The sequence below is a fragment of the Vanellus vanellus genome, assembly GCF_965231255.1.
Source record: "Vanellus vanellus genome assembly, chromosome: 10".
NCBI classification, from domain to species: Eukaryota; Metazoa; Chordata; class Aves; order Charadriiformes; family Charadriidae; genus Vanellus; species Vanellus vanellus.
This window is the reverse complement of record NC_138915.1, coordinates 13,673,755-13,695,448: the sequence shown is the minus strand read 5'-3', so window position 1 is coordinate 13,695,448 and position 21,694 is coordinate 13,673,755. Positions and strand designations below refer to the sequence as shown.

At 47.8% G+C, this 21,694-nt stretch overlaps 1 protein-coding gene across 1 annotated transcript in view; it reads left to right on the top strand.

The window, feature by feature from the left end:
• The window catches only part of OPHN1 (oligophrenin 1), a gene marked incomplete at its 5' end in the record, with an annotated part of 68,948 nt that overhangs the window by 33,111 nt on the left and 14,143 nt on the right, over nucleotides 1-21,694 (top strand). Inside the window, 12 exons of the mRNA XM_082488096.1 lie at nucleotides 7,012-7,113; nucleotides 8,134-8,244; nucleotides 8,983-9,087; nucleotides 10,080-10,209; nucleotides 11,561-11,661; nucleotides 13,809-13,900; nucleotides 14,033-14,111; nucleotides 15,400-15,433; nucleotides 17,243-17,305; nucleotides 17,970-18,044; nucleotides 20,124-20,208; nucleotides 20,568-20,626. Of these exons, the coding sequence (XP_082344222.1) occupies nucleotides 7,012-7,113; nucleotides 8,134-8,244; nucleotides 8,983-9,087; nucleotides 10,080-10,209; nucleotides 11,561-11,661; nucleotides 13,809-13,900; nucleotides 14,033-14,111; nucleotides 15,400-15,433; nucleotides 17,243-17,305; nucleotides 17,970-18,044; nucleotides 20,124-20,208; nucleotides 20,568-20,626 (1,036 nt within the window). The remainder of the gene's footprint in view (nucleotides 1-7,011; nucleotides 7,114-8,133; nucleotides 8,245-8,982; nucleotides 9,088-10,079; nucleotides 10,210-11,560; nucleotides 11,662-13,808; nucleotides 13,901-14,032; nucleotides 14,112-15,399; nucleotides 15,434-17,242; nucleotides 17,306-17,969; nucleotides 18,045-20,123; nucleotides 20,209-20,567; nucleotides 20,627-21,694) is intronic.

The following is a 21,694-nucleotide window of genomic DNA, read 5'->3' as shown; positions in this document are numbered from 1 at the left end:
CAGCAGCTACTAGGAAGAAAATTAACTCTATCCCAGCTGAAACCAGGACAATTACACTCTGGGATGCTAAATGAATGCAATGGTTTTCAAAAAGTTCTTACATACAAGATAAAATGTATTCCTAAAAGCACTTTGTTAATTCTGTTATTAGTATTTCATTAATAATAATTTTCAAAGAAAGGGAGGACAGTAACTTCTACTTGTTTTCATGTCTGGGAGCGAGATCTAAGGAGCATTTGAGAGAACACAGTGGGTGAGGGAAAGAAGACCAGGTTAAATTGAGTGTGGTTTTATGAAAAAGCTCTTTCTATACCGTCAACAGCATTTTACTTTTTAGGAATTATCTTTTTTTTGTATTAACTGCTGATGCATCATAAAAATTAGTTAAACTCAGGCATGAAGTATTTTTTTCCATATGAACGTATCTCTCTTTTTCCTGTTTCTTCCCTCCATCGTTTTCCAGATGAGGCTGCAAGCCAAAGCAGAACCTGTCACCCATCTTTCTTGCGCCTTCAGCTTCTCTCCAGCAACAGCTTGCAATTTCCCCAAACTGATTTGGGGTTTGAATTTATTCAGTGCTGTCTTCTTTATCGAGTGATGGTGAATGCATCGCTGTTTGCTTTCATTACTGGGCAACTGTGTCATGAGCACAGTAGCTCTGCTGCAATTTCAGCAGGATTATTGTTACCTTCAACAAAAAGGGGCACACTGGGGCAGAAAATGCAGCAGAAGTAGGTTCATTTAGTATTTACAGGCTTTCAACTTGCACTGTTTCCCAGGCTCTGCTCAGAGCCACATTGCAGCTTTGCTCTGAGGGACTGGGACGTGTGGGCAGAGGCAGGCAGGGGGGATGTCCTGCTGGGTGCTGCCCCTCCACCCGAACCCCTCCAGGTGTGTTCGGAGGTGGAGGGTCCCAGCAGGCAAAGTGCATTTCGTTTCATTTTGGTTTGTTTTTCTTTGAGAAGACGAGCAGTAGCCATGTGAGCTGGGCTCCTCGCTTGCAGATCACTCTACCTCTTCTAGGATGGGAATTTCAGAGGATCCTAATTAGCAATGGATGGTTAAGGAATAGTTTTGGCAAGTCCGTTTGCTCCTCTCTCCCCCACATCATTAGCTGCTCTGTCTTTCGCTCACACTGGAACCGAGCGGCCGCCGAGGGCTCTGGCTTTGCCCTGCTCCCAGCAGCAGCCGCCGGTGTGCAGGGCAGGACGCCGCACATGCAGAGCTGGCCAAAGCTGCTGGTGGACTGGGCAGCCAGTGCTTTTCCAAGGACTCCTCCTTACTTCTGGTTAAAGCAGCATCTGCTGAAGCTTAGAGAGTGAAGCTTTTGAAGAGCACCCTCCTTCACTGCTGCACGACTCCGCCTGCGTTCAGGTGAAGTCGCCTCGGTTTCTCCTGGTGAGCACGTACATGAAAGTTGGGTGGCTTCTTGGAATTGGCAAATCTTAATGGGAAGGTAATGCTGTCCTTTGCTGAGTATTCATGAGGAACTAATTTGTGCTTATGTTTCCAGATTGTGCTTCAGTCTGGGTGGGTTTTTTGTGTTGTTTTTTGTCTTAGCTTGCTCTGTTCAGCAGCCAACAAGCTGTTAGAAGCCTTGGCTTCACAGTCGGGAGGGATTTGTAGTTCATCCTTCTGCTTTTCAGTTATATGTTAATTGGCCAGAGTGGGAAATGATTGGCAAGTTCCCTTTTAGTGGCCAGAAATGTTGTTCTGTGCTGCGTTCCTTTTGGCGTGGCAGCAGTTGTCCTGCAGGAGCGAGCTGTGCTCCGCACGCTGGTGTCCGTCTCGGCTGTCGTTCCCAATCACCTCAATCCCTGGGGGAGATCTTGGCGCTCTGCGGCCCCGACAGGGCCATGTGCCTCTGCCTACCCATGGGCACTGGCAGAAGAGGAAGCGCTCCCTGAAGGAGTTGCTGTCTTGCCTCTGACCTACAGCTGCAGAAAAAGCTCCTCCATTGCTCCCCCAATCTTTTTCTTTCTTTTGACCTGTCTTTGCTGCTGCAGAGATGACCCTCTGCTGCAGGACAGGCCGTGTCTTCCTGCAGGGCACTACCCATGCGAGCTGGTGGCAGAGCTGCTGCGTGACTCCCAGCCCATGGTCTCCTTTTGGCCACAGGCTCGTGGTCCTGCAGCTGTCTGCATGGGCACCATGGCTACCCACAGCCTGTGGTCTCCCTATGGGCTTGTGGTCCCGTGGCCATGTGCACAGGCACCACAGCACCCACAGTGACATTGCCTCTCCTGCGGACGAGATGCTTATCTTGCCAGGACCCATGTGCTCCCAGGCTGCCGCATCGAGAGGCGCGTTCCCCTGCCCTGCCCGGCACCGCGTCCCTGCCCACAGGCTCTGCTGTGCCCAGCCACGGTGGCAGCAGGCTCTGGTGGGCAGCTGCTCCCTGGTCCCTCGCCATGTGCCCTCCCACAGCTCCTGGGGCAGACCAGCAGCCACCCAGCTGGAGAACGGATGGCCGAGTGAGGAAGAAGTTGGTCCCTGGTCTGGGCTGGAGCGTGGCTGACATCCCTTGCAGACACTCCACCAGGGTGAGGATGGGTGAGTCACCCTACGTGTGCTTCTCGCCGGCGTCAAGAGGCAGGAGAGGACGCCTGGAGCGGCGCCTCGAGTGCTGGAGCATGCTTCAGCCCCTCTCCTGCTGCGCCTTCAGCTGCTCGCCTGTGGGTCCCCCCTCACTTGTGGGACAGAGCGGGGCTGGCACCATCCCTTGCTGTGCTGGGAGACCACCTCTGCATGTCACCTCCTTCGGGATAGCTGAGCTATCCCCAAGAGCTGGTTGGGCTCAGAACTCGCTTTTCATCACTGGGGTATTTCGGGACCTGCTGCCGACACAGCCATCCTCTCTGAGATGCAAGAAGCCGGCAGCAGGAGAGGTGTGAGCTGCGACCCGCAGTGCCGCATCAGCCACTGGTGCTCTCTATGCAGCTGTGTTTTACTGCACTTCTGTGGCCTTGGGGTTTGGTGACTCCTTGTTACAGAAATGAAAACAAGCGTAGCTTCCCAGCAGCGTTAGACATGGCATCTAACGGCACAGACAATCCAGAAGTGTGACCTTACAGACACAGTAATTGCTGCTTCACAAACACTTTTGCTTCTCTGGGTTTGGATTTACTTATCAAGGGTGTTGTTAGTCACGAGGGTGGTGTTTTGTTTTGACAGTCCTTCCTGGCATTGGCTCCGCAGCTGCAGCGCTGCTTAAATTAGGTTTCGCTCTTGGAGGACTCTCTGCTCCTCTGGATTTGACAGCTAGATCTCTTTTTATTCCGAGGCATGAATTTGCTAACACAGAGTTACAGTATCGCTGATATTGCTGAGGATGATACCAGAAGATATACTTCTCTTCAGGGGTCTTGTGATTACAGGGTCTCTGTAGGGCAGTAGGTGTAATTACTGGGGTAAAAAGGTTTGCTGGTCTAAGCCTGCCCTACTCCAGACAGTTAAATACAAGCGGCGATATTTGAGTTGGTGCCTCTGCAAGCATTACAGCATTTTTCCATGGTAATTGTGCTTTTGTGCAAGGATTAGAGAAACAGGACTCTTCATGTGGGGTCAGAAATCCTTTTTGTAGGAAGGCAGTCGGCAGTAACACTTGTCCCTGCTTTGTCTGAGGTGCCTCTCAGGAGTTCTCCGACACGAGCCTGGGTGCTGGTGGCAAGCTGCTCCTCCAGCAAAGGCCAAGATGGCTATTGCCAGGCTATTGCCAGGAGCTGTTGAATGTGAGTGCCTTTGCCCTTCTCTAACAGATGCTACCCACAATGGGTAATGTGGGGAGCTGTGCAAGCTTCATGTGCTCCAGTAAACAACATACGAGTGTCTCCCTGTGAGTGCCCACCAGAAAATAACCTTTCTTCTTCCAGAGGGAATACAGCAGTAGCCGCTATAAGTGAGGGGCTGCGAAGAAAGCACAGGGACTAACCGTGCTGAGCCTATGTACCAGTCTGGGGAGCCCCCAGGCATCTGCTGTGTAGGACATCCCATTAGACAGACTGGATAGTCCATGCAAGTGGAATGGGGAAGCAAAACTTCATGGCAGGAGAACTGACTAAAGAAAGAGAAAAGACTTTATTTAGGAAATGCAGCTTCAAACTTTGTGGTCGCTACTGTATTCATGAGGAAAGTAACTAATATCCACCAGTCTGGCAGAGTCCGTCTGCTCTGTTCCGTGGTGGCATTGGTATGTGTTGGCTTATTCATGAATTTCTGAATAGGGGCAAGAGAACAGGATTTCAGGTATTTTAGGAGATAATTGTTGAAAGATACCACTAATTCCACAGGAGGCTGGGATTTCCTAACTCTGCTTTCCACTTCCTTGAGCTTTAGCTTTCAAAAGCTAGACAGAGGATTTGGGTATCATATACATGCCCTGTAGTATGTGTTCATTAGTCCTCAGCTACTTGCACCTGGCATTGAGGCTGCTGCCAGGCTGGAATTTCCTTATTTTAGCAATTTAACTGCCTCTCAGCAATCACGGATGGCTTAGTTATCATCTGATGTGGGTATTTGTCAACATGGCTTCTACTCATGGTTGTTTCTTGATTGCTAGTCTTCTGTGGTTTCATAAGCAAACAGCCTGGTCCTCAGCTCAGCTCCTCCCTGTGTTCTCTCTGGGTTTCATTCTCAAATGTCTCCTTTTGCACTCTTTCTAGATGTTTCCCCTTTCAGGTTTACCAGTGCAAACAACTCTTTTTGTTAGTGGTTCCTTCACAAAGTATTTTTTTCTTAACAAATCAGTCCACACTTCATGTTTGCATGCCTGTGGTAGTGTTTGAGATGTACACTAGGTCAATAGGAACCAGCCCATCTGTAAGGGACCTCCAAGAGGTGAAATTTTCACATTGTGTATTGTAAAACGGCTATGTTTGAGGCAATGTTCCCCAGGGCTGTATTTGGTCTGGGCACTACACAGTAAAACATGTGTAAGCTTTGACTGCAAGGTTTGTGATCTCTCTTTCCACCACTGTTAATAAAGAGACGATAACTTTCCTCCCACGTATCACCCTTCTTGTCTTCTATTTTCGTTCTGATATTTGTGCACACCATGGGATGGCCTACACAGCACCAGGCTTGCTGGCGTCAGATAGGATTCACCTTTCTCGAAGGGCTAAGAGGGTCTTTGCTCACAAGCTAGTGGGGCTCAGTGATAGAGCTTTAAACTAGGCTTGGAGGGCATTGGGGGATAATATCAGGCTTGCCCGTCACAAGCTATGGGACGACGTGCCAAGGTTAGAGGGATGAGGCCCTCAGCAAGGGCCCTCAGCCTTTTGCTTTGAGATGTGCTGGCTACACTGCAGCACACTTGAAGTCTTACAGAGATGACCCGGGGGCTCCTGAGGTATTAGGAGCCAAGAAGGAAACACCGGTGAAATACCTCAAAGGAATTAAGGTGTGTTCCTCTAAGAAGATGACATGACTGACAGCCCAGCTGAAGTGCCTCTACATCAATGCGCACAGCATGGGCAACAAACAACAGGAGGAGTTGGAAGCCACCACGCTGCTAGAAAGCTACAACCTAGTTACCATTACTGAAACTTGGTGGGATGAATCCCATGACTGGAGTGCAGTTATTGATAGCTACAGGCTGTTAAGAATGGACAGGCGAGGAAGGAGGGGCAGAGGGGTTGCTCTCTACATCAAGAAATTATCGGATAGAGTGTGAAGAGCTGTCTCTGAAGAATAGCCACAAGGGACAAGACGCCATCCAGAGGGACCTGGATGGGCTCAAAAAGTGGGCCCGTGTGAACGTCAGGAAGTTCAACAAGGCCAAGCGCAGAGTCCTGCACCTGGGTCAGGGCAACCCACAGTATCAGTCCAGACTGGGGGCGGAAGGGATTGAGAGCAGCCCTGCCAAGAAGGACTTGGGGGTACTGGTGGAGGAAAAGCTGGACATGACTTGGCAATGTGCGCTCGCAGCCCAGCAGACCAACTGTGTCCTGGACTGCATCAAAAGAAGCATGGCCAGCAGGTCGAGGGAGGGAATTCTGCCCCTCTACTCTGCTCTCGTGAGACCCCACCTGGAGTACTGCATCCGGCTCTGGAGCCCCCAGCATAAGAAGGACATGGACCTGTTGGAGCAAGTCCAGAGGAGGGCCATGAAGATGATCAGAGGACTGGAGCACCTCTGCTATGAGGAAAGGCTGAGAGAGATGGGGTTGTTCAGCCTGGAGAAGAGAAGGCTCTGGGGAGACCTTATTGCAGCCTTTCAGTACTTAAAGGGGGCTTATAAGAAAGATGGGGACAAACTTTTTAGCAGGGCCTGTTGCAATAGGACAAGGAAAATTGCTTTAAACTAAAAAAGACTAGATATAAGGAAAAAAATTTTTACAATGTGGGTGATGAAACACTGGAACAGGTTGCTCAGAGAGGTGGTAGATGCCCCATCCCTGGAAACATTCAAGGTCAGGTTGGACGGGGTTCTGAGCAATCTGATCCAGTTGAAGATGTCCCTGCTTATTGCAGGGGAGTTGGACTAGATGGCCTTTAAAGGTCCCTTCCAAGCCAAACTATTCTATGATTCTATGATTTTCAGAAACAGACTATAAAAGCTTCAAAGCAGAAAATGGCCAAACTCCTAACAAATCTTTTCTTATCCTATGCATGTCTTTGTCATTAAAGTATTTGTCCAGCTGTTTCTGAATCATGTGAATGGCACATTAGCAAATGGTGAATATGTTTTCGTATGTCTCAAGTTTACTCAACACTGAAGAGAGGGGAACAATACCTCATCAGTGGTGCTTTTGCTACAATGCTGACACGACAAAATACTTCAAGTGTTTGTGCCACCAAGTATTGCCAGAGCTTGATCTTGAGGGGTAGCTAAATCCAGTGTAAGCAACAGACTGTGAAAGCAGAGCAAATGGAAAGTGGCCTCCTATTCTGGTGGGTTGACCAGAAATTTTCCATGGGAATACTGAATTGCAGAAAAGATCTTGGCATTGTTGCATGTTCTTATCTGGAAAACACCAATAACTGTTTCTGCTTCAACTCTTGCATCTACAGGAAAGAAAGAAAAAGTTTGAGAAGGATGGTGAGAAGTTTTATTCTATGCTGGATCGCCATTTGCATTTGTCTTCCAAAAAGAAGGAATCCCAATTACAGGAGGTGTGTATGGAGTTTTCTTTGACTGAGTCCAGAATCAACACCACCAGCTGCTCTAGGTCTTAAAAAAGGGGGGAAAATCACCCCCTTCAGTAACCAGTTGAAACTGATAAGCAATTAAATCTACCTAAAGCCTATTCACATGGATGAGACCGGGGATATTGAGGTGGTAGTTTGGCATAAAGCGCCAAGCAGCAATAGTGCCTTTATGCATTGTCACCTCTTCTACCCACCTTTGTAGTACAGGGCAGTGACCAGTTATACTGGCACAGGTGGGGATTGGCCGCCCTTTGAACTGGCTTGGGGAACTGACCTAGCTGAAAAATAACTGGTTATTATTATTTTTGCCAGCCTAGTTTCGTACCTAGCTCCTGGTGTTTGCAGGGGTAGTTGTGTCAGCAGGCCCACGGTGGCAGTGAGCAGCAGGCGGAGGAGGGATGGTGCTCCTTCAAGCTGATGCTGCCACCAAACATGTTGGAACAAGAAAGAAAAGCCCCAGCTGTTCCAGCCCACATCAGAGTAGTCGGATCGAATCAGGTCTGTCAAACCAGTAATCAGATCAACCTACAAGTATCTTTGCAAGGCAAAATTTGTGGAAGCTGCAGTAACGTGGCATACCACGCTGTCCTACCTGGTTCTGCAGCTCTGGAATTGCTGGTTTCGGGTCGCAGCAGCAGTCAGGCGAGAGGATCGTGACAGCGGCCTTGTCCTCACCGGTGCAGGACAGTGGGTAGAGAGGAAGCTTATGCTAAAATAACAAATATGCTTTGGGAAAGCCTTATACTTGCAGAGGGGAGTGGGGTTCTAGATCCATAAATGAAAGGGAGCTAGAAAAGGCCAGACCTCAGAAGTCCAGTCTTCTGGTTCTGTGCAGAGTGTTCAAAACCTGGGCAGGACACCTTTGGCAGGCTTTTCCTTAAGTGAGGGCAAACCTATTTGTGGGCTCACAGGCAAATGCTAGTCAAATATTGTCAAGCTAGATGTGAAGTATTTATTTTTTTCACCTCTCCCTCTTTCTTTCAGGCTGACCTTCAGGTTGACAAAGAGAGACACAATTTCTTTGAGTCCTCCCTTGAGTATGTGTACCAGATCCAGGAAGTACAAGAAAGCAAGAAATTCAGTATTGTTGAACCGGTAGGAGCTTCCTTTTCTTTCAGGCCTTGTTGTTTGATGTTCAGATATGCTGACTTGCTAACAGTCACAGGAAAGAATGAATTGCCAGGTTGGATTCGGTCCTGGGGAGTCTTGTGATGGAGCAGGAGTTAACCTTGCACACTCGGATTGCTGCAGCTTAACAGCCTCAGTGGTGTTTGCTGGAGCGCTGTGAAGCCACAGACTTGTTTCTCTTGTCTGTAAGTCAATCCGGAGGAACAGGCTAGACGCTCTAGGTAGCTAGAGATCTTGTTATGAATTATCTTGGACATGTTGTGTTTGGTAAATGTTAGCTGGGTTCAGAGGGAGAGAGTTGTTATCTGGTCCACTTACCTGTCACGGCACTGGCTGCAGTATTACAGCTCGTGGCTGTGTACAGGGACCCTGCCCTGGGTGGGTGGCTCTGCCCTGGCACCAGAAGCCATTGAGCGCGGGATCGTGTAGGTCTCATGGACAAGCAATCTGCAGACCTACTCTTGGTCTCCCAGCAGGGTCTTTCATTTCGGGTGTGTTTTATTAAGGCAGATGTGTGGGTGGTAGACCTGGGCTTTAGGGACATTGTGGTGGATAAGTCATACTAAGATTTGCATCACTCCAAAGTTGTAAGAAAAAAAAATAAATTTATACATGTAATTTCTGAAACCCCACTTCCTGTCTGTCTTTCCTCTGATTACAAATATAAAAGAGAAGTTTAATCTGTGTCCTTTTGCTCCTTTGCAGGTACTGGCTTTTCTCCACAGCCTCTTTACATACAACAACCTGACAGTTGAGCTCACGCAGGATTTCCTCCCTTATAAACAGCAGCTTCAGCTCAGCCTGCAGAATGTGAGTTCCTGCCCAGCTGAAGTATTTTTTGCATGTGACTTCTATTCTCGTTTGTATTTAAACGCCTCTGGTGGCAAGGCTTTTCCATACAAAACAGACTGTCCATGTTTACATTGTGGGAGGTGCAGATAGTTATTTCCTTCACAGTCCATGTGTATTTTCTCCCCTCCTGCACAGGAGTCTGCAGGTGCTGTTATAGTGTTTTGTTCTTTCTAGAAGGAGCTATTACAATTGTATCGTTTAACTTTGTGCGTAAACAAGCCTGAGAATTTCTTCCAATTTCATGAGATCAAAATTGTACACATCTTCTAAAAAGGCCTCCAATCTTGATCTTAATGGTATTGGCTTACCACATGCTTTGGTAAGCTCCTCTGCTGGCTAAGTATGCTCATGGGCTAAAATATCTGTGTCCTGTTTCTTTTATCCTCAGTCCTTCATGGATGGCCCTCATTTCCATGGAACGACAGCCATAAGTCTGTGCCAAGTTGAGTTTGCTGCTGGCTCATTAATTGGTCTAAGTGGTGTTCCATAAAAATGCCTTGATTTTCTACCCTGTATTGATGTGACTCTTGAAAAATTATTTCATGCCAAGCAGTGTAGCATGGTCTTTTGAGGGATCAACGCCCTAGTTTTGTAGGAGAATATGCCTGTTACCTGAACAATGGTGTGAAGAGTTCAGGTGCTTCCTTCTGCTCCACCTAGCCTTAAAATGTGCCAAGTTTCTTTTATCGAAAGAACAAGTGTCCTCCCTGTTATGACTCCTCACCAGCGTTGCCATGTACGGTATGTTAAACCTTGTCTCTTCGATCATCTTTAAGAGTCCATTCATTCTTTTAGCTGGAGTTTTTGTGTGAGCTTGTGGAGTGGCTTCCGCATTTTGTACATGGGGGACCAATTCATTTCTGCCAGAGCACCTAAAATTTGACCAGGTATACCTGAAGTTTGCTCTTTGCTCATGTTCAAATGTACTTCTTTTTCTTTTCTCTTAACAGACAAGGAATCATTTTTCCAGCACACGGGAGGAGCTGGAAGACTTGAAGAAGAGGATGAAGGAAGCCCCCCTAACCTGCAAGCTACCTGGGCAGCCGACCATTGAGGGTTATCTGTACACTCAGGAGAAATGTAATGGCTTTTATATGCACCTGAATACCTTAGAGAATGTGTTAGCCTGGACTGCCTGGCTCATAGCCCCGCTGTGTGGGCTACACTTGGCTCCCGTGCCTAAGCCAGCTTTAGCCACGGTGTCACTGTGGGCTGTGCTGCACAGGGCAGCACCGCCTGCCAGTGCACGGGGTGCCCAGGGAATCACCGGCAGCTTTAGCTCAATGGTGGCACAGAGCTTTCTCTGGGTTACGTGAGCCGTGTAAGCAAGGAGCTAATTGCCCTGCGCTCAAATTAGATGAGATTTATTACTCTGTTGTAGCGCTGGAGAGACCAGAGCTCTGGCAGATTGCACCTTGGCTGCATTTTATCAGAATGAATCTGGTGTCCTGCCCAGCTTCCCTCTCGCAGCGGCTCTGAGGGCATCTGAGCACAGCTGAAGTGTTAACCAGCAATGAGAGTTAAGCTGCTGAGAGTGAAACTTGTTGTGATTCTGCGTGGAATCAAATCAAACCAAATTCAGTCTTTTACAAACACTCTCTGTAGCTTTCCATGGCCATGCAAGGCTGAACACTCAGGGGACAAAACCCTCTATGCAGAGCTGTGGCTTCTGAGTCTGCAGACAACTTTGTGAGCAGTTAATTTTTGGATTGTATATACAAATGTATTTATACATATATTTGTATGTATGTTTATCCTGCTTTTAAAAGAAAACACATAGACAGTAATTTTAGACCACAAACAAATGTTGCGTGTTCCTGCATGCCAATGAGAGTTTGCTGCCTCTGTTTATGTTTCCCCTGTAAATTGAGTGTGAAGAGAGTTGTTCCTCCTGACACTACAATTTAAGAAAAAATTACAGAAAAATTATCAGTTGAAGTATTTTATATAAAAGGGTTCAAGTAAGACAACAAAGAAAAGTGACAATAAATCCAGTGCAATATAAGTAGAAGCTTTAGAGTGTTTTAAAGATGCTGTTGTCTTTACTGCCAAGTTTTCATCAACAGGAAAAACTAGTGGTGTCTGTGTGAAACAAGCATTCAAGACACGTAGGATCCTGCCAGTGTAGGTCTTGGCTGGACTTGGCCAAACCAGCTTGGCTCGCAACCAGAGTCCCACAAACGCCCTTTCACCAGCAGCATTTTGGGAGGGCACTGGAGGTGGCTGCCACCCTGCACTCCTCTCCCCCTCTCCTCCTCCTCCTGGGTCTTGCCAGTGGAGATGCTGGCGAGGGAGGTGTCCCCGTGGGGCCAGCGGTGTCTGTCCCCAGAGAAGCGTGGACATGCGGGAAATGCTGGCCATGCCCTGCCAGCTCTGTCCAACTCTAACTCTGGCACCACCTCTAACTCCAGTTTCCTTTCTGTTTCTGCAGGGGCACTGGGCATCTCCTGGGTGAAATATTACTGCCAGTATGAAAAAGAGGCAAAAACCTTGCGGATGACGCCCATGGATCAGAAGCCTGGGGCTAAGCAAGTGAGTTGGTTTCTTGGAGGGTTATCTGCAAACATTGACGCAGGCATCAGGTCTCACCTTCAATCTGCCCCCGTCATCTCTTTCCTTAAGCAAACAGACATACAGATGCCACGTTCAGGGCAGCAGAGGCCAGCCCCACTGTCGGGAGCAGTCGCCTGGCAGCGCCGGTCCTCAAGACATGCTGACAGTGGGCTGGTCCCAATGCTGCGGCTGTGGAAGGGCTCCTGGCCACAGAGCAGAGTGGTGGGCTTCGTGTCCTCTCCCTGCCTGGCTGCACAGACAGGTGGTTTGGTGCAACCTGAAGGAAGCACCTCTGTGAAGAGAAGTTTCACCTCCCTCTCTCCCAAATGACCCAAAGTCCTGCAGGGTTTGGCAGCAGAGACACAGGTTTGTGTAATGTGAGCGTTACTCGGGCAGTGGTGACTTGCAGGTTTGGTCTAGTGTGAAATTTCTGCCTTGCTGGACAAGCTAATTTGGTATTTATCCATGCAAATGGGTGGTAAACCTGCAGCCTGGTTTGCACGTAGGCCTCTCAGTGATTGCGAGTACTTGAATTACTTGAGTTATTAGATGAGTGCTTCCAAAAGCAGTACTTCGCTGCCTTTGGATGTTTGCACAGTCACTAGTTTGTGATTTTGATTTCTGTTTTCAGAACTGGTTACCCATGAGTGGGACTGGTGTTAGGAGAGGAGGAGAGGGCAGCAGTTGCAGCTCTGAACTGCAATAAGGCAACAATTAGGGGAACTGATTCTTTCACAAAATGCTTTGGTTTTTACCCGTGAGTGATGTGTCTGGGAGTTCCCTGCGGTTCCTTGGGGTGACAGAGGAGGGGTAGGATGCGGGTGTGGATGATGGACTGTGGCTCAATACAGCAACTGCATCCAGCTGAGTCCACCCACCCTCCTCTGCCATGGAGCGACATCCCCCGGGGACTTCCCAGTCAGGCGTGCTGTTCTCCAGTTCGTGATCTCATGGTCTGTTCTTTGGCGGCCCTCTGCATGCTGCAGCAATAAAATAAAATGTATTTTTTTGAAGCCCTTGGCAGAGACCTTGGCAAAGCAATGTCCAAAACTGGAGAGATCTGTTGTCATCTATGCCGTAAACATGTCTAGTAAGGCCAATTAATGCATGGTAGGGGCTTGCAAAAATGTAAATTACTCCCCTTCCCAAATTCTTGCAGTCTGGTAGTCAGCATCTTCAGGTTGCAGCTGCCCACACAGCTTCAAATGCCATGATTACAAGGAGTGGTCTTGAAAACCCCAACCAACCAGCACACACACAAAACACAGCCAGGAGATTATCATCACGGTGTGTAAGCTGGATGTAATCTTGGAAAAGGCAGTCCTTGCCGCCAGGCTGTCCTGGATCTGCTTGATGCGCTTCTGCCACAGGTCTTGCAGATGCAGTGGCGATGACAATGGTCGGGATGTTGAACATGTTCCAGGTTTGCACGCTCAACCCTAGGGTCCGGTTGGCTGTAAGATCTCCTGAGTGTCTCTTCAGAGTTCCTACAACTATGTGGAGATGTGACGATCACATTACAAAATGACCCTGATGTGGAGTGCAGGGGCATGAATGCAAAGGGCCAGAGCACAGCCCTGCAGTGCCACTTCTCTTCAGAGTGCACCTGCTCTAGATTTGGTCAGTTAACGTTCCTTTTCTGCAAGGTATTTTGTGTTAAGCTGTTTGGACCATGAATGCTGTGGATCATTGGTAGCACTGATCAGGCTTTATTAAAATTAGGATCCAAGTGTGTCAGATAACAGCCAAGCATGGTCCTGGCCTGAAAGACCAAACAACTGCCTCATGAGGTTTGTTTATAGCAGCGTTCCTCCTCTGTGGAGGCATATTGCTTGTTGCTGAGATATTTAGCACTTGTTTGCGGGGTAGTGCCATGAAATCTAGAACATTCTGTGGCTGAGGAGAGGAAGCCTGGCTCACAAAGCCTTTGATCTCTGTCTTTGTTGATGGTAGGAAGGACCCTCTGTGCTCCTGGTACCAATGCCATCAGATTGGCGGAACACCCGCTGGGAGCCTAGTCCTTTACGGGCAGTGCCGTGCTGGGCTGCAGCCTAAGGGTGCTGAGGAACCCAAAATCTTCTCCCGTGCTTCTTTCCTCTAACCTTGGCTTTCATCTTCTCTCCTAGGGCACCTTAGACCTGACACTGAAGTCCTGTGTAAGGAGAAAGACAGACTCTATAGACAAAAGGTTTTGTTTTGACATTGAAACTAATGAAAGGTGAGATGCTTAGTATTCAAATGGCCTCCAAACAGATAAACCCTGTAAACCTGGATGAAATCGCTCTTTGCTGTTTATTAAAAACAACTTTTGCTTCATTTTCCTGCCTGTCCCTGGATGAACTCTGCACAGGTCTGGGACCATCACACTGCAAGCGCTCTCGGAAGCCAATCGAAGGCTGTGGATGGAAGCCATGGATGGGAAGGAGCCGGTAGGTGTTGAGGGAGCTGCTGCACAGCCGGGAATGTGCTGCCGAGCAGTGTCCTCTGCCGGCAGGTCCTGGGGAAGAGCAGTGACACAGGCAGGCTCCTTGTTACAGCTGTCACTTCGCTGCTGTCGCTTATTCAGGGCATCAGTTCAGCCACTGCACAGCCAAAATGGGATTTCGTGCTGTTCTGCTTGCGGCACAGCTAGCTTGCGATGGGCATTTTGTTGTTCCCCCTTTAAAGCTCTGGTACGTTCCCTAGTTGTGCCATACTGCCCAAGGACTGTGGCCATACTGGGTCTGGAACGCTCGATATTTCTGTTGTTCACAACTCAGTCTTCAACCTGCCGGAGGTGATTTTTGTTGTCTGTCCCTGCTCTGAGCAGCATTTGGGAAGTCTGGCCCATAGGAGTGGCCACCCTGCACCAGTGTTCGCCTGCCCTTCTGTGCCTGCTGCTGTTTCCTTCCTTCAGCCTGGGCAAAGCACAGTCTCCTGCACTTTACCGAATGTCCTGTAAATGGACAGCACGATGTGCAGTGCAGGAAAACCCATTTCTGGCAGTTCCCCTTGCCTTTGGAGAGCTGCCTTTCCCTCGGTGGGCTCGGTGAAGAGGATTGGCAGTGGGTGCACTTGCTGGGCAGGGTAGCTCAGGGCTGTGTGGCCACTGATGCAGAGATGGGACATGGGAGCAGGGAGATGGGACACGGGCACCCTCTGCAGCACAGTTCTCCTACTCGTTTAAACAGAAAAGGCCGTGGTATAGTGTGGAGGGTCAGCGTGCTTGTGCTGGGCAGCCAGTCACTTAGGGGATGTCTAGGGCTCACTCGGTTTACAACATGTGTTATTATGTATAAAGGATGGCACCTGCTGTTTATTATTAATAAAAAAATACAGAAGGTATTGTTGTATGGGATGAAGGAATATCTTGGCACTTGAATTTTTAAAAGCAAGCAAATAAGGAAAAAAAAAACAAAACCACAACCCCTATGTGCCGGAATGTTCAGATGCCATTTTTACAGGGCACCTAAAGGACAAAGTTTCCTTTTGGTTTTGGGGAGACCTGTTTCCTAGAGATGCTCCAGTGAAATGTAGAAAGTCAGCAAAATCTCGTTCATTGTGTAAATAATGGTATCTTGCTTAGTTATAAAATGACATTTCTTTGGGAGATTATCTTACTGTTTGGGATTGGCTTTGGGTGATTTATGGGGTGCTGCATTTTCTTCTGAAAAAAATATCAAATCACATTGCATCATGTTTTTGTTTCTTCCTCTTCCATTCCCTCCCCTTTTTCAGATCTACCACAGTCCCATCACAAAACAGGAAGAAAGTGAGTCATTTCTGTTGCTGTTCCTCTGAGCTGTGGAAGCTGTCTGGAGGTCTGGGCAGTGTATTTCCTTGCAGATACACTCGTCCTTGATTTCTGCTGAATAGGCTGTGTATTCCCTCCGTGGCAGCAGTGTAAATTCTTTCCTTTTCATCGCAGTGTCTGATATTGAGGCCAGATAAGAAATTTGCAAACAGTAAAAGTTATCGATTGCAATGTGCAGCTTTTATTTATCACGAACTACCGGGATGTGGAGTTCAATTTGCACCTCTAAACCCCAAAATAACAGAGGGGAAAAAAGAGCAGTGAGAGATTTTGAAGGCATTTCCCTTAGAAAAGATTATAATAGGAAAATAAGAGGTGGTGTTTAGTTCCCTGGAGCTCCCATCCCACCACCTTGTCCCTTGTCTCCCCTTTTGCGAGCAGGGTGTACCCTACCCGCCACCTCTGCAGCCCCGGGGCACACTGCTGCCCCTTTCCCTTTCCCCTTTTACACAGCGTTACTGCGGTGGCTGAGTGTGCTGCCAGGGCAGACTCTGGGGCTTCGTTAGCTGGGTGAAAACTTGCATTCTATGTGTTAGAGCTTCCTTTTATCAGCACTTTAATTATCTGACTTTAATGAATACAGAGGTAGCATTATCAGAGGCGTAAGCATGAAACCTGATGTTTGTCTGTGTTTGCATTGCACGCCTGCAAAGAATGTGACTCAGTCCCTCACAAAAGTAAATACACTCTGTTTTTAATAGATTAGAGCTAGAAAGACTTCAAATCATATCATACCGCTCAGTATCAAGTACCGAGCGGGTCTTTGCTTAAGGATGTCTTAACTCCTGTGTTAGAGCTAAGATGCGTCTGAGCTTTTAATCTCTGCTTCTCAGAGAAGAGAGAATTGTTCTAAACAACTTGCTGAAAATACAGTGATTTCATAGGATTCGCCAACATGGCCTGTGGTGTGACTGGAGTTGGTCCAGATGTGTCCTGTGGCTGTTTTTTCCAGTAAAATGAAGGTTTACATTAAAAAGATAAACAAACAAACAAACAAAAAATACCTCCACTCCCCCCAAATAACCCAAACCCCCAAAATTCCAAACCAACAACAGCATGATCATTTAGGAGAAATTCAATATAAACATTTGCACTGAACAGAAAGATATTTCACATTATAACTTGGACAATCCTTCCAGATATCCCGGAAAAACTAGCAGAAGTAGTAGTGTGATTACAGAAATATGTGTATGGAAAAAAATCCTGACTTTCTACCTGCCTGGTGATGCCTGCAAAACAGGCACAGAGATAGTCTGTGATTAATTGGCTGGAACAAAAACCTGTGTTCTGCTTTACTCAGCATATCAAGCTGTATTGTTTTTGCTTTTTAATCTAGTCAAGCAGATAAGCGGAAATTACACGATCCTATGATGTGGAAGAGCTTTAACTGCAGTTTTTGCAGTGCTCTGGAAATGATTAATCAACTCCTTATCAGACACAAATTCACATGCGGCGGGACTCTGATTTACGCTTTTATTATTAAAGACAGAAAGGGCGTAGGGAGCAATGCTGTAGCCCAAAATAAATTCGAGGAAAAATACAGAACATATGGAACTAATAATTCCTTGTCAGGATTTAAGGAATGCCTGTGTTTTCACGGAGGGATGTACATGATGCAGATGCATGTGTGAACCCGGCTGTGTGCTGGGGCACTGCAGCTTTGTGTGCTTGGCAGGGTTTGGGTTATGGGGCCTTCCCAGTAGTTTTCCACGGGGCGCTGCGTGCCGGTGCTCAGGTAGCTAACCCCGCTTCTCTCGTTTGAAACAGTGGAGCTGAACGAGGTCGGCTTCAAGTTTGTACGGAAGTGCATCAACGCAGTGGAAACAAAAGGTGAGGTGCTCGCACTGGCATCAGGAGGTGCCGCCGTCCTGGCGGTGCTTCTGTTGGCCTTGAATCATATTGTATTTTCTGCAGTTGTTAGTCAATGAAACTTTTAACTGAAAAACACGTGTCAGAGGAGGAGAACTCCTGCGCGGTTTGCAATGTTGTTATAGCAGATTCAGTTAGGATTGAATTTCCACCTTTATGCTGTTTTCATCCGTCAGTTTCTCATCTTTGGCTCTGAAAAAACTCATTGTTGGGCAGAAGGAGAACAGCTCTGGAAGTCTGTCTGTACTGGGGGGACAGGCAGGGGTTAACTGGGGTACAAGGTTATTCAGACCTAGTTTGTTAAATGCAGCAGGACAGAAGCAGGCTGGTGGGTGATAGCTCACCCTCTGCACTTTCATGAAACACGCAGCCTGTAGCCGCCTACATCGCCAGCGTGGGCTATCAGGCGAAGATAAATCACTCCAGAACAGCTGGATCCCCCAGCTGCCGCAGGGAAAGGTGGCTGGTGGCTGTTCCAGAGCTTTTGGGGGATGTGGCCAGCAGAAGCGTTTCTGCGGAGCCAGCACCCGCCAGCTGGGAGAAGAGTTCCACTAGATGGGGCTTTTGGACTTCCCACCAGCTGGGGAAGACCCTTTCTAACGCGCTTTGGCTTTCTCCTGCTTAGGGATTACTACGGAGGGCGTCTACCGGACTGTTGGCAGTAATATTCAGGTGCAGAAGTTGCTGAATGCCTTTTTTGGTAAGAATTAATTATTCCGTGCAACTAGATTGCCCTGCTTTTGTATCGTTTAGGAGGGACAGAGAGGATCAGGTTTCACAGTTGGAAATGTCAAGTGTGGGGTTTGGCCCCTGTGGCCCCTCCAAGGCACATCTTCCCCTTCTCTTCTGGGCTTTTTTCTGCAACCCACTCTAGTGCCTCTCCCTTTAAACTGCATTTATTTGTTGGTGGTGCAACCAGCATTTTAAGTTAAGTGAGCAGCAGTGAGAGAAAGCGAGGCAGTGACCTTGGGGCAGTGGGGACAAACCTTCTCCCATCATGTGCTAAAAATATTCAGGCATTTTGGAGTCACGTGCTGGAGACATGTTCTTGCCACAGACCCAGGGTGTGGGACATCGGCCAAGGAGAGATGAGCCCTCGCCCTTTCCTCCACTGCCGTCAGCCCCTCCTGCAGCACTGCTGCCAGGGAATTCGCCCAGCCGATGCTGTTCATGCCTTGTCCCTCTGGTCCAGCACAACCATCTCCTAAACCAGCCCCCGCAGACAAGCTCAGAGGGACCCTTTTCCTCAGTGGGGTAGCATGAAGAGCTATACAGGGAAGGTGGCCTCCACAGTGGGACTGTTACCCTGGTTTAATGTTTCCATCTGGAAGGGCTGGGGTACCTCACTGTATGCAATGTATACATTAATAAGTCAATACATGCATTTCTGCTGTAAGCCTTTCTGTGCACTGAATCTTGTATTTCATACAAGGATGTATAAATTGGTGGGTAGTCTTTATATAAGAAACAATTAAACTCCGTGCAGCAGGTTGTGGGTCTCAGCGGCATTGCTCCGTGCCCAGACAGGCGTTCCCAAGCTGGGACCTGGCTGAGCCCGTCGTGCCTCTGTCCCATGGCACACGTGGGCCAGGGCAGGCTGTGAGCCCCTTTAGGTGAGCCCCGAGGGTCCATCTCCCACACGTCCAAAGGCCAAGCTGTTCTCGCCATCCCTGCCGGAGCAGCTGGAGCACAGGGCAGAAAGTACGTTTCCATTGATACCTGTGTGCCTTGGGCTCGCACCAGCTCCCTGCACAGACATCTGATGTTAATGTAGTTTTCAAAGGCTTTTACTATTGTTTACTATTGCTTTTACTATTGCTGTTGTTTATTAAAATGGCTGGTTTGTGCTGACGTATAGCTTCCCATGAAGCCACAACTTCAGACAGCTATCCAGTTACACTTGCCTGTTGACTAATCCCTTAGTCTAAGTTTTTATTGCTTCTTGATTCTTACCCTCCCTGTGAATAGCTCTGTGGTTTTCTCATCTGAACCCCACCAGTGAGTGGCTTTTCATTTTATTTATATGCATTGGTCTGGTTGACCACTTGCCACAGCACTGGGTACAAACTCATGATGGAAAGTCCAACACCACAGAAATAACTACTGCAGAAGGATTTCATCCTGAACTTCAGTAAAGAGATAGATATTTTTTTCTTTGGTCTCTAGTCCTATTTCTTTTTTTAAATAAAGCATGCAGTTTATTTCTTTAGTCCAGATGGCCCCCATGCTCCAACCACGTCCTTTACTTCATCATACCACAGAAATGATGTGGTTGTTCGGTGACAGTAGGCAGGAGCAATGTGTACTTCCATGCTGCTGTGCCTCCTCTGAGCTCCCTCCTCTCTGGGCAGTGAGAGGGAATGTTTCCAGAACAGCCTTCAGAGGAGTAGCTGCGAAGGAGGGATTGGAGCTGGACACTTAGATTACTTTTTTTCAAAAAGCTTGTCTTGGATCTGTTGAAACATGTCAGTTTTGCCAGTCTTGGCTGTGCTCGGAAAAAATAAACTGTAGAGAATATGCACTTGCTAACTTTTCACCGCTGCTTAAATGTTACCTTCTGCTTCTGCTTTTGTCCCTGGTTAGCACTGCTCCTCAGCCTGTCCAAAATACTGATGCTGGTACTGTTGTTCTGCTTTTCCCAACCTTGAGAATCAGCAGCTTCCTTCTTCACGTGCTGCTGTAGCTCCGTTTGTCTCGAGAGCGTACCCTCCCTGAGAGTGCTGTTTATTAACAACCTCAAAATGGACCTTATTTTAAAGCCATTTTGTTCTTCCTCCAGATCCAAAATGTCCAGGGGATGTGGATCTCCAAAGCGGTGATTGGGACATCAAGACGATTACCAGCTCACTGAAGTTTTATCTCAGGTATCACTGCAGGTCACACCTGCCCTGAGTGGGCAAAGGAGCTTGGGGCTGATCCAGGCAAAAAGCAGAGTGAACTTCCAGATGTTAACATCTGTCTGTTGGAAAGGGCAAAGAAATGACAAAGTCTTTGGGAAGAGAAATGGATTTTTTAATTTTGTATTATTTTTTGAGAAATATGAGTGTTGTAGAAACCCCACATCCCATGGGGAAAGCTGTTTAAGTAATACCGTATAGGGGGGAGATGCCACTGGGAACTGGTGGTGCTGGAGGGCAAGCAGATTTGCCTGTTGGTCCTTCGAGAACAGTTGCAAGTGGGTCATGGTGCCCTGCCAGAGCTGTTTTCTTTCTGATTATTGCAGGAACCTGTCTGAACCTGTCATGACCTACAAGCTCCACAAAGAGTTGGTCCTGGCTGCCAGTAAGTCCCGCTGCTGCCCTGCCGATGGTCGTCAGCCCTGCTCTCCCCAACCAGTGTGCATCAAAATCACTTGACAGAGCTCCTCAGCCTGACACTGGGGTGTCCGGCCGCTTCCCCCTGTAGAAAGAGGAGTGACCCTCTCTTTTGAGTACTTAATTGTGCGAGGGAGGTGGTGGTGGTATTTCTTCCCTTCTTTCCTTTGCTGTTGCAATGCTCTTCCTTCTAACAGTTTCATGCTCTTGGAGGGTCTGGAGAACCAGGGGATGTCAACTAACCTGAAATCAGCACAACTGTCCCAGAAGAATTGTTTCTCAATATTATTAATGTTTTTATTTTAAAACCTGTGAGGGAACAGGATGTGCTGTTGCCACACAGATAGATAGGTGCTCCCTTTAGGTAGTGAAATTTGTCCTGGGATGTTGAATCCAAAGTGTCTACGAGTAGGTGAAGGACATTTTTTCTGCTGCAGTTCTTGGGACCGAGCCACAGCCAGTATTAACTGAAATTAGCCCAGTAACATGGGTATACTGACAGGGCATCGCCTGTGCTAAACCAGCCAGCCCTCGGCTGTCCTGTTGTTATGGCCATTTCAAATAAGCCATAATTATTCTGAACTGGCTGCATCCTCAGAGCGTGTTGAGAGCAAGCATGCTGAGATGGAGACTAGAGGGAGTTGGTCATCTCCCTCAGCATGAGAGTACTGGCATTTGGAAATTTATGGCGCACTCAGAAACGTTTTGGCTTAAAGCATCCTTCCCATCACCATGCCTCCTTGAAGTCAACAGGGGGGTAGGAAAGCACCCGCCTCTCCTCAGTTTGGACCTCTGGGGAATTAATAACACTTGTTCTTACTTGGCAAGGAAAATTTTCCGCCACCTACTGATCGTGCTCAAACCCAAGATTTAGTAGTTTCAGAACTGGTTAAACCAATGATGGCTGGGTATGTGCAAAACCATAATCCCTTCCCTACCCTCCCTTCAGAAACTTGCACCATTAAGCTTCCCAGCTACCAAGATCCCACACTATTCTTTTCACGCTGAGTATTTTATTGTTTCTGGATTATTTATG